The sequence below is a fragment of the Mustela putorius genome, unplaced genomic scaffold, assembly GCF_011764305.1.
Source record: "Mustela putorius furo isolate JIRA1106 unplaced genomic scaffold, ASM1176430v1.1 tig00000788_pilon_pilon_pilon, whole genome shotgun sequence".
NCBI classification, from domain to species: Eukaryota; Metazoa; Chordata; class Mammalia; order Carnivora; family Mustelidae; genus Mustela; species Mustela putorius.
In genome coordinates this window covers 3,934,574-3,946,684 of record NW_025421481.1, presented here as the reverse complement: position 1 = coordinate 3,946,684, position 12,111 = coordinate 3,934,574, and the positions used below count along the sequence as shown (strand labels likewise).

The following is a 12,111-nucleotide window of genomic DNA, read 5'->3' as shown; positions in this document are numbered from 1 at the left end:
TTCCACGGCACCCTGACCATTATGTATTAAAAAAAAATACTGACCTTGATACTGAACAGTAAACTTTAGGTATTATAAAGCAAACAAACCACATGTTAATATTATAATGCGGAGTCAAAAAACAATGAAAAAAGAAATATCATGTAGTTAAAATAAATCTGTACCAGTGTCTTCCATAACTACATATGAACCAGCAGCTCCTGCTTTTGACTACACTGTTGATCAATGATGAGGAACCTACCCTGGAACTCTCCAGACATGGGAAGTCACACTAGGGTCATAGCCCAAACAAGGTTTTAAAGTCCTTAACTACTTTTACAAAAACTATACCTAATCTAAAGAATACTCTACTTGTACTCTTGATTATTTTTCAGGTCTAAGGTGCGTAACTTCCTGAAGAACATCTTTAATAATCAGTCGGAGATTCTTCATCCTTAGGTAATGGAAGTCACATTTCCACAAGCCAACATCCACTGCTGGCAACAGATGCATCAGAACCACCAAATCCAAGGAGATTATTCAATTCACATTTTAAGCCCGCCAAAGAAAATAGAGCTTTAAAAAAGTCCAAGTGTCCAAAGAGACTGTTTTGGCAAATACAGTTTCAAAAAATACAAGTCATTAGCTTAATGTAGAAGTCGACTTTCCCAATGCAGAGTTTATTACTGGCAAAGGATTCACCAAGGTCTGCCAGTAAAAAGGGGAGAACTATTGGAAAAGTGATCTATGTACACAATTCCAGTTAAGTTATAAAAGCAGTATATAATTTAGGAAAGGCTTGTGCTGCACTATTATGACAACAAATGTTAAATCAGAATCAATTGTCTGCCACATTTGGAACACAACACTACTACTGAAAAATCTTGTGTAAAACTTGCTTAAAAAGGAAAAAAGTATCAGAAAATGCCAGCAGGTGTTCCAGGGTTGTTCATTATAATGAGATACAAATTTGGGGATCAATTAATATAGATCATAAACCTAGAAGGAACTTAAGATCTCATTTTATATATGAGGGAACTGAAGCCTTGAGAGGTAACATGACCCGACCATGGTCACGCAGGACTATAGGACAAAGTTAAGAAACTATACCATGTTGAGTCCATTTGATGCTTACATTGACCTACTTGAAAAAGGACATGTTGGAGAGGAGAAGGGAGTTGGGGGAAATCGGAGGGTGAGACGAACCATGGGAGACTGTGGACTCTGAGAAACAATCTGAGGGTTTTGGAAGGGATGGGAATGGGAGGTTGGGTGAGCCTGGTGGTGGGTAGTATGGAGGGCACATATTGCATGGAGCACTGGGTGTGGTGCATAAACAATGAATTCTGGAACACTGAAAAAAAATTTAAAATAAATAAATTATTTTTTATTAAAAAAAAAGAAACTATACCATGTTGCATCCTAGAAATAGACTAAAGATCTAGGTGTACTCCTAGGTATTCAAATTATGTCATAGATAATAACTAGTTTTTGGAAATGTAATTTAGTCTTATATCTCAGAGAGCACAGTAATGTAGGAGTGACAGAAAAAGATAATGGAGACCAAAAAGCAAGGTACTGTTTATTTCTCTGTGAACTGGTTACTTGTGACACTTGAAAGATTCTGCTGGCTTCTGTTCAAAGAAGTTTATAATAATTAAGCAGTTTTAATTGCCTAGTTTTAGTTTTTATTTTGAAAATTTTATTTAAATTTTGTTAGTTAACATACAGTGCAATATTGGTTTCTGGAGTAGAATTCAGTGATCCATCACTTAGTACAACACCCAGTGCTCATCACAACCAGTGCCTTCCTTAAATACCAATCCCCCACCTTGCCCATCCCTTCCCCCCAACCCTTAGTTTATTCTCTATCATTAAAAGTCACTTATGGCTTGTTTCCCTCTCTCCTTTTTTTCTTTTCCCTCCTCCCAAATGCTCATCTGTTTTCTTTCTTTAATTCCACAGGAATTTGAGAAACAAACAGAGGATCATAGGCAAAGGGAGGGGAAAATGAAACAAGATGAAACCAGAGAGAGAAACAAACCATAAGAGACTCTTAATCTCAGGAAACAAACTGAGGGTTGCTTGAGGGGAGGGCTTTCAGAGGGATGAGGTGGCTTGGTGGTAAACACTGGGGAGGGTATGTGCTATGGTAAGTGCTATGAATTGTGTTAAGACTGATGAATCAGACCCGTACCCCTGAAACAAATAATACATTGTATGCTAATAATAAATAAATAAATAAAAATAAATAAATTCCACATATGAGTAAGATCATATGGTATTTGTTTTTCCCTGGCTGATTTATTTTACTTGGCATAATATACTCTAGCTCTATTGACATCATTGCAAATGAATTGCTTAGTTTTTAAAACAGATTTGCAGGTATGTGGCAAGTGAAGCAAGGCAAATACCAAGGCAGCACATTCTAGGAGATAGCTAGGACTCAGGGAAAGGAAGTTTGCATGGCAGCTTAGAAAGAAAGCCAAAAAAAGACTAGCTTATCCTGACTTCTAGGAAGCCTGAAAATTTAAAAAAAATTTTGTAGGGGCACATGGGTCGCTTGGTTGGTTAAGAGTCTGCCTTCACTCAAATCCTGATCTCAGGGTCCTAGAATCCAGCCCTGCATTAAGCCCCATGTAAGGGCTCTCTGCTCAGTTGGCAGTCTGCTTCTCCTCCTCGCTCTCCGTCTGTGCACTCTCTTGCTCTCACTCATCTCAAATAAATAAATAAAATCTTTAAAAAAAAAAACAACTGTATTTGTAATTTGTAGGACTTTTTATGTTTCTCTATCTGAAGTGAGTGATCGCTACATGGATAGCCAGCAAGTTTAAGCTTTTACACTAGTGAAGATGGGTTTCAGAAATACTTGTCTACTCCCTTAGACAGAACGAAATGGTTCTAGACAATAATTCAGGAAAGAAGCAAAAGAATGGATTACAAGAGAATTGAGGGCCTATTAAGTATTAAGACAGTGAGTGGAAGACTCTTACACTTTGGAAAAGATAAGAAACAATGTAAGTGGAATTATAGGTATAAGACTCTGCTTATGGAGAAGCAACTCATATCTTTAAATGCCAAAAATATAAAGGCAATTAAAAATGAAAGAAATCCTATTATTGTCCTTAAGAGGAAGGAGAACTTATGGCATTGTTAATTTCCTTTTGAGGGTATAGAAATGGTTATTTGGGGTATTTTAGGAGATTTTTATACTGTTAGAATATAGTGGTTTTTTTCAGGAAGACAGGTATTTTTGAGACCACTCTACCTTTTCTTTTGTTAATACAAATAATTCCCTACATTCCAGATTGTAGGCTTCATCTCTTATAACATGTAGCAATGTGTACGATAGATGACAAACTACTCATGATCATACCCATAAATGAAGGACAACCTTGGTCTTTCTCTACATTAGTAACTAAAACTAATTTTTTTAGATGGGGGAAGGGTAGCAGAAGAGGGAAAGAGAGAATCTTAAAAAGGTTCCACGCCCAGTGAGGAGCCTGACATGGAGCTGATTTCACAATCCTGAGAACAGGACATGAGCCAAAATCAAGAGTGAGATAATTAACTGACTAAATTTTTAGTAGTGGGCAAACAAGAGAAATCTTAGCCATCCTCGAAGGTTGAGAAAAACTGGGCATTTTAATAAAAATCTACAATTTCATTGGGAAAGTGAAGCTCTCTAATATAGATAAGGCAATTTCTAATGAAGCTATGAAGCTACTCTCTCGAATTAGCTGGGGGTAGGCTCCTTTATATAGTGCATGGTCAAACATGATTCTCTTTCTAATCCCTCTGAATCCTGGAAGTATTCAGTCACACTCAAGGAAGTAAACTACCTCAGCAGAATGAACTGATTAGAAGATTAAACAGAAAATAGGAAGGCAATTTACTATCCTGAAGTGTGAGATACAATGCCATCCAGATTCTTCCTGCATCATTGACAGAAACTGAATGAATCAATGATACAGATTAAATTGGGCCTTGGGGCGCCTGGGTGGCTCAGTGGGTTAAAGCCTCTGCCTTCGGCTCAGGTCATGATTCCAGGGTCCTGGGATGGAGCCCCGCATGGGGCTTTCTTCTCGGCAGGGAGCCTGCTTCCTTCTCTCTCTCTGCCTGCTTCTCTGCCTACTTGTGATCTCTGTCTGTCAAATAAATAAATAAAATCTTCATAAATAAATAAATAAATAAAAATGGGCCTTAAATGACTCTTACTGCTGTGAGGCATTTTCTAGAGCAGGGTGGTATTATCATCTGTTTTTCCAGTTAAAATTATAGTTTCGTAGATATGGATATAGGAAACACAACTAGCTATGCATATGCAGCTGAAGAACCATGTTGGGTAATGACTTATGATACTAAAATGATTATACTCCCAGAAAAACGTTAAATAGTTCAGAAGAACCAAAAGATTATGTTTAACAAGACCCACACAGTTATGATCAAGGGGCTTTAAACTCAAATCGAAGAATAAAAATAATCTTCAGTTAAAACTGCAGGACTATGAGTAACAATGATATTATAGAAAAAAAAAAGTGGAAGAATGAGCAGGTAATTATTAAGAGGAGAAATACAAACAAATAGAAAACAAATCCAACAACCTAAAACAAGGCGTGTGTTTATAGTGTGCAAACCTGCAATATCAAAATAAGTAAATCTCAGGGACTGTTAATACTTAGTGGAAAGGAATTCATCAGTGGGAGCTGGCATTTGAAAGGAATGTCTTACAATATTTTACAACAGAAGGTGGAAGATACCTATCAATGAATTTATACAAACACACACACACACACACACACACACACGGAGATTCTTGAACATGGAGATTCTTGAACATGAACATAAACAAAGGAACCCCTCCAACTCCCCGGCCAAGTGAGGCTAAAAGAAGTCAACAGTTGTATTTTCAAATGGAGTTTAGTCACCTGACCAGATGGATGATTTAGATCAGGCTTTCATAAAACATGCTGCAAACAAGTAGAAGGATAGTATCAGCCATGATGGGGACATTAGCTATTCACATGTACTGGCGGCTTAATTTTGCTCAAATTAGAGCATCTGATAAATTCTTGTCATGTGGCTAAAAAATTCATCCTCTACAGATAAACGATGTAATGAAGGGAACTGACAACAATTTCACACATAAATTTAAACAAAAACAAAACTAAATGATGTCAAACATGCAACTACATTTGTGGTTGGATATTCTGACAGGGACTCATGATATTCTTAGGAAGCAGAAAAAATAGTGGATATGACTTAATGACCATATCTAAAGAACAATGACTGACAGATTTATATCAACCTTGAGGGAGACCTCTAGTTGGTCTATTCTTGATCTGGTCCCACAAAACTTAAAATCAGTGACTTGAAGAAACAGTAATATATGTATATGTTTCCAGGTGACACAAAGCTGGGAAGGAAAGTTAATATGCAGGACAAAATAGTACATACATCAAGTATTGACTGAGCACCTTTTATGGGTAAGATGTCAAAGTGAATGCAACGATGAGTCAAGATAAAATACTTCCTCTCAGGGGTGCTTGGGTGGCTCAGTGGGTTAAAGCCTCTGCCTTCACTCGGGTCATGATCCCAGGGTTCTGGGATGGAGCCTCGCATTGGGCTCTCTGCTCAGCAGGGAGCCTGCCTCCCTCCCCCTCTCTCTCTCTGCCTCTGCCTACTTATAATCTCTGTCTGTCAAATAAATAAATAAAATCTTAAAAAAAAATACTTCCTCTCAGGTTCCTTTTCAACAGGGGCAATAAAAATATGTATAATGATCAAAAAACAAGAATATGATAAGTTCCATAAAAAAACCTTAAGTGGTTGCACAAATCACTGAAGGGAGATAATACTCCTAGAGAGGTGGAAAACTATGGAACTAATATTGAGAAGGGTTTGTGGTTTTGTCTGAAGAATGAAATGCAGGATTGGGAGCAGAAGGAAACAAAAGTTGGGTAAGAAGATTCTGGGATTCAGGTTGGCACAATAAACTGAAAACAATAAAATTAAATTAAACTTGGATGAACTTGCAGTTTTAGGATGGCAGTATAAAGATTTGCTCCCCTTTTTCTTCTTGAAAATTACCCTCAAACAATTAGGTAAAAAGAAATAAAACACAAACACTAATTTTAATGAGTAAGAGGAATATATGAAGCATTACACATGGAAATTAAAAGCAGATAAAAGAGTGATTGATGACTTAGCATAGCAAAGAAAGGCCAAGTCCATGTGTCAGAAGAGGGGATACCACAAGTAGCACTTCCAGAACCTTGGAACTATTTAGGAATTAGAAACACACATACCAAGGGCAAAAGAAAGGCAAAGGACTGAAAATTGGGCTAAAAACAGGAAAAGTCTGAGGCAGAAGAAATTGAACTCCTACTAATACTCAGTGACATCAAGCAAAAGGATAGACAGAATCTAAGTGCCAAGCAATGCCATAGAATGACAGTTAAAAACAAAAAACAAGAGCTATTATTTCTTAATATTTTAAAATAAAAAATATTTTAATGTTATATATAGTATAAAATATTTTTAAGAGCAATACATATGCCCAGTTTCCAGTCCTAACTTTAGAGATTCTTATTTAGTATAGTGAGAATCAGAAACATGTTTTGATAATGTTTCTTAGTCTGAAACATTATCTTTATCAAGATAAAATGGCATAGATGAAAATGTAGGTATTTTCATTTATAGGTAAATACTATTTGCCAGGTATTGTTCTAGGAATAGTACAGTACACAAAAATTTCTCTACCCTCACAGAGTCTTTATTTTAGTAACTGAAAAGACACAAAGTATGTAAAATAGATTGTATTTTCTATCTTATTGGCCAGTTACATGAAGAAAAAACAGCAGGGAAGGGGAAAAAGGAATGTGGTCAGAGAGAAGGTAATATTTGAGTAAAAATCTGAAAAAAGTAGGGGAACCAACCATCAAGATAAGATACCTGGGAAAAAGTGTTTCAGGCAGAATAGCTGAGGTAAAGGGCTAAGACAAGAGATTGTCTATATGCTTATTCAAGGAACATCAAACCAGCCAGGAGAGCTGGAGGAGAGTGAATGAAGATAAGAGATCAAGGGTTACGAGGGATCTAAATTATAAAGGATTTGAAGTGGCGGGGGTGTGGGAGGTTGGGGTACCAGGTGGTGGGTATTATAGAGGGCACGGATTGCATGGAGCACTGGGTGTGGTGAAAAAATAATACTGTTTTTCTGAAAATAAATAAATTGAAAAAATTAAAAAAAAAACTTAAAAAAATAAAAAATAAAAAATAAAAAAATAAATTGTATAAGATCTCATAGGCTTGTGAAGAACTTTGGCTTTTATTCCTAGTGAGATGGTAAGCCATAGGATTAGAAAAGTGAGTCATTTACACACACACACACACACACAAGATATACTTATGAATCTGAAAAACAATGGAATTTGTCTAGGTAATTAATAACAAAAACAAAAATGTTCAGTCATGTCTGGGAACCTTACCTGGCTAAATAAATCTAGACATTTCCTAATACAGTACCTTAAAGTGAGTGTATAATAAATATTTGTGGAATAAATGGACAGTAAATTTATACTAAAAAGGAAAATAAGAGTTTTTGAAGTTCTTAGAAAGTCAGAAGCACTGTATTAAGAATACAGATATCAATTATCCTAAGATGTAGTCTTTTACCAAAGATTCTAGGCATTCTTGTAGATATCATCAAGTAGATATTTCTATTTCCTATTTTACATATGTTCAGCAAGCAAAGACTAAATAAAAAGTCTTCCAGAGTCATTTTGAAACTTTTCCTCTTCTGTTTGAAAGAGTAAGACAGTTTTTAACAGTCCATATTTTAAGCTTAGCAGGGCCTCACTGGGTTCTAGATTTACAAATTTAGTTATCATAGTTCATGCACAAACTAACCCTACTTTATTCTTACAAAAAGAACATTTATATATTTTCATCTCAAAGTCTGGTTTATTTTTTTCCAAAGCCTAGAACCCAGGGTTTTGGCTGTCAATGAAGAATTAAGCAAGTGACAAATTCATTTCTTCTGACAGCTAGGGAAAGTGAATGTACTTTCTTCTTCCCAATGTCACTTCTGTTGCTTCTAAATGAACCAATCCATTCTTTCTGCCAGACACTATTTGTTTTTAAATTATTGGGTGATAAATAATGTCATGGACAGCAAAACAAAACCGCCTCTTCTTTAATATTAGTACTTCTTTTGCTTGACAGAATTCGAAAAATATATAGTTTTTTTAATTAACCAAAAAATGACGAAGGGCTAGCTCCTTCAGCCTCTGCAATAGGACGTTCTACTGAAATGAAATTAACTTTTGCTGTTACAGGCAATTGTAGATATTTTTGGTATCAGAACATGTAACGATATCTCAGGAAAAAAAATGAATTCTGAAGTCATATAATACTAAAAGATCTACCTTAAATGGTTAAGAGACTTAAATTCTCTTCTATGAGTAAACCACTGAAAGATGAAATTCAGAATAAACATACACAAAACCCATTATTTGTACTAGCATATGTGAATTAAGTTAAAGTCATATGATTTAAGAAACAGTCCACTTTCATTCCTCTGATATGTCTAAGATTTGCTGATAATTTTATGTAAAGAAAAAAAATTTACATAAATTTATATTAAATTACGTTAATTTGAAGTGTGAGCTCAATTTTAACTAGAAGGATCTGACCTCTGTTTACTTTTTATCAGGGTATTAATTAAACATAGGAAAGAAGTAAAAGAGTAGAAAACTTGGTCACTCAGTTTAGCAGTTTTCTCAGATAGGAAAAATAACAATGAAACCTCTAGGGTTAAGAATTTCAAATGAGGCTGCTAGACAGAGAAGACAGACCAAATCAGCTTACCACTTGAACCATTTTGAGATATCTGGCATATCTTGGATCCTTGGCTACAGTTAAGATATTTTCTGGTGTTACTTCACTTTCCTGTGGTCCAGAGTCTTGTAAACTGTTCTGCTGTAGAGAGTATTGGGTGTAAATCTTTAGAAAATTCATAGAAGGGGTCCATTATGTTACTTAAAAAGGGGTGTATCTTTTTATAATTCTAAAGCAATCAATATCAGAAAAAAATCTTATTTCTAAATTTAAATACCAATAATTTAATTATGGGATATATGTTTCCAAATATTTACAAATACTTAAATATGATTTCAGAGGAAGTTCCATTTAACTTCAACTAATATTATTCCTTAAAAAATGCAAATATATTCATGGCATTAAAAAATACTAGAATTCTACTTTAGTTGTCCCCAGAGTGCCAATATAAAACATGAACTATAGATGGACATATTATTTTAATAAAACTTTTAATAAAGCTAATGAAACTATTTGATTTGCCAATGGTTCAACTCTAGCAGATAGCAAATTGATTTTCTAGGTAACTCCCATCTATACAATTGAATTCCTCATTTATTATATAATTTTACTCCAAGTGTATATGGCTATTCTATCATCTTAGAAAGCACTGCGTGGAGAATCTGTGGAAGAGAAGCCCATTTTTCCAAACAAATTTATCTAGTTTTGTATCTTTCAGCTACTGATGGAACTATGAATGTTAATCCACTTAAAATAAAGAATACTGGGGAATGGTCTTTTTAGATAAAAATGCTTTTATCATATAGGCAGTTATCACTTTGCATAGTACTGTGTTAAATGAATAAATGTTTCTCCCATTATATAACACTAAGTATACAAAACTGAGCGTGTGTGTGTATGTGTGTGTATATATGTATTTATACATATATATATAAAATTCATCTTAAAAATACATGAATACAAAAAATCCAAAACATTTAATTAAATAAAAAATTCAAACAAGACCCAAGTATGTTTTTTAAAAAAAATTATGGACAATAAACTCATACAATAGTACAATGGAACAAATGAGAATTAATTACACATAGGATCAACGAATTTCAAAACTCAGCCTTAACTTTGCCTAATAACCAAGATCTCAACAAGGTTTAATTATGTCAGCCCTTACACCTTTGCTATTTGAATGACCCGTTAAATCCTCTATCATATCTCTCAACTGTCCTTCATTTTATTCTCAATCTCAATCTGCACAATTGGATGTTCTATTGTGAGTAATGATATGATCTGAACCATGAAATTAAAGTTGCAGAAAAATCAGTATGCAGAAAAATCAGTATGCAGAATCCAAGACTTGGGTCTTTGACTCATATAGATTAGAGATTGAAATGAATGAGTGATTAAAAAAGTCCATGATTATACTTTATCAGATGAGTGAGTTTGTAATGCCCATGGAAATTCTGTGTTAAGTAGTACTTAAGTCCATCTCAAAATATTAAAAATAAAACATAAAAAATAACAATAACAATGGAGAAGAAATAAGAAGTTGATTTGAATATTAATATGCTGAACAGGTATTTTATCAAGCTACTCAACATGCAACTTGACCACAATTTTTTAAACCCAGGAAGCCAACAGATCTTCATAAATTGTCAAAATGAATTAATATATATTTTTAACAAAATATACCAGATTGTTCTGAATTTTAGAAAATTTAGTTGTGATTACTCGTAATTAATTTTTTGAGACAATAAGTAGGACCAACACAATCACATAAGTTTTAAAATACATATTATAGATGGCATTCATAATAACACCTGAAAAAATTAATATTCAAAATTTAAGACAGATACCACCACTTAAACATATGATGGCTAATATCCACCAAAGAATAACTGCAAGATAGAGTGAAAACATTTTCTTAATATTTTTATACATGCCTGTTTTAGAAAAAGCATGGTCCATATTTAATTAAAAGGACCTTGTGAGGTTAAACTTCTCTAAAACACCTGGATTTTTTTCTTGTATATTATATATATTTCAGTGGCCATGATAATACAATTTGCTATATTAATTAAATGGACGTTAAATTTTCTAATATCTAATTGTTAAGTAAATGGTCATCTATTTTATTCCCCCAAAACATATAACTAAATTTATGGCTCCTCCCATGGGCCTTGTAACATGTGTGTTCAATATATTTAATGAATTCAACATAGGTGCTGGAGACAGTGTAGCACCGCAGGTGAGAGCAGGACTCTTGGCACTGGATTGCCTGGGTTAAAATTCCAGCTCTTACACTTGTTCTTTTGACCTTCGGTAACCTCTATGTATATCATTTCATACATCAGTGAAGTAGCAGTGATAATATCGTATTTACTTCATAGGGCTGTTGTGATAATTAAATGAGTTAATTTCTGAAAAGCACTTAGAAGAATTGCTTTAGAGGTAAACAGTTAAGCACCCTCTGAATGTTAGTCATTATCATCACAGCCAACATAATCATAACCTAGAAAATATCCTGTGAAAGAATCTCCAGGTACAAACGCAGAATCTCATATAGCTAAGAAGTCAATTTGTTCAGTATAACTAGATAGACCAATATCTTAGTGATTATTTTATTTTGAATTTTAATACTCACTGAGATACACTAGAGACTATCTATTCTGCAACAATAAGAATTTTTATTTGTTGAAATAAAAAGTAATATAATATTTAAATGATTGCTCGGCATAAATGAACATTAAGACACAAGATCCAAATATAAAGTGTGGCCCTTACCATCATGCTGATTTGAACAAATCAACTCCAAAACCACACTTTTTAGATACTTGGTATTTCTAGATCAGTATCTCTCAGATTTCAAGAGCCTATGAGTCACCCAATGATCTTAGGAGAATATAGATTGTGATTCAGTAGGTCTGGGATGGAGCCTGAGGTTCTTTGTTTCTGACAAGGCCCCCAGGTGATGTCCACGCTACTGGTACGTGGAGTAATCTTTGAGTAACAAGGGGTTAGATGACACTTGGAATTATTGTTAATTGTATTGTGTATGATAAAAGCATTGTGGTTACACAGGAAAATGCCTGAACTTTTCAGAGATGCTCAAGGAATTACAAAGCGGTGAAATGCTATGATGCCTGAGATCCACTTTAGCAGGTGATAAAAAAAAACAGATGAAGCAAATGTAAGAAAATTTTTACCCGAGAATCGGGGTAATGGACATTTAGTTATTAACTGTAATATTCTACTTTTGTGTGTGTTTGAAGGTCTTTATAATAAGACATTTTAAAA

General features: G+C 34.3%; 1 protein-coding gene across 6 annotated transcripts in view; it reads right to left on the bottom strand.

Moving 5' to 3' along the window:
- The window catches only part of WASHC3 (WASH complex subunit 3), a 122,622-nt gene that overhangs the window by 100,522 nt on the left and 9,989 nt on the right, over nt 1–12,111 (bottom strand). For 4 of the 6 annotated variants that reach the window (XR_198762.3, XM_013051522.2, XM_004742985.3 and 1 more), the window contains exon 5: nt 8,851–8,961. Coding sequence is in view for 5 of the 6 variants with exons in the window: in XM_013051522.2 (XP_012906976.1) it covers nt 8,851–8,961 (111 nt within the window). In the remaining variant the exon portion in view is untranslated. The remainder of the gene's footprint in view (nt 1–8,850; nt 8,962–12,111) is intronic. The other 2 variants (XM_004742984.3, XM_013051523.2) reach the window with 1 other exon arrangement.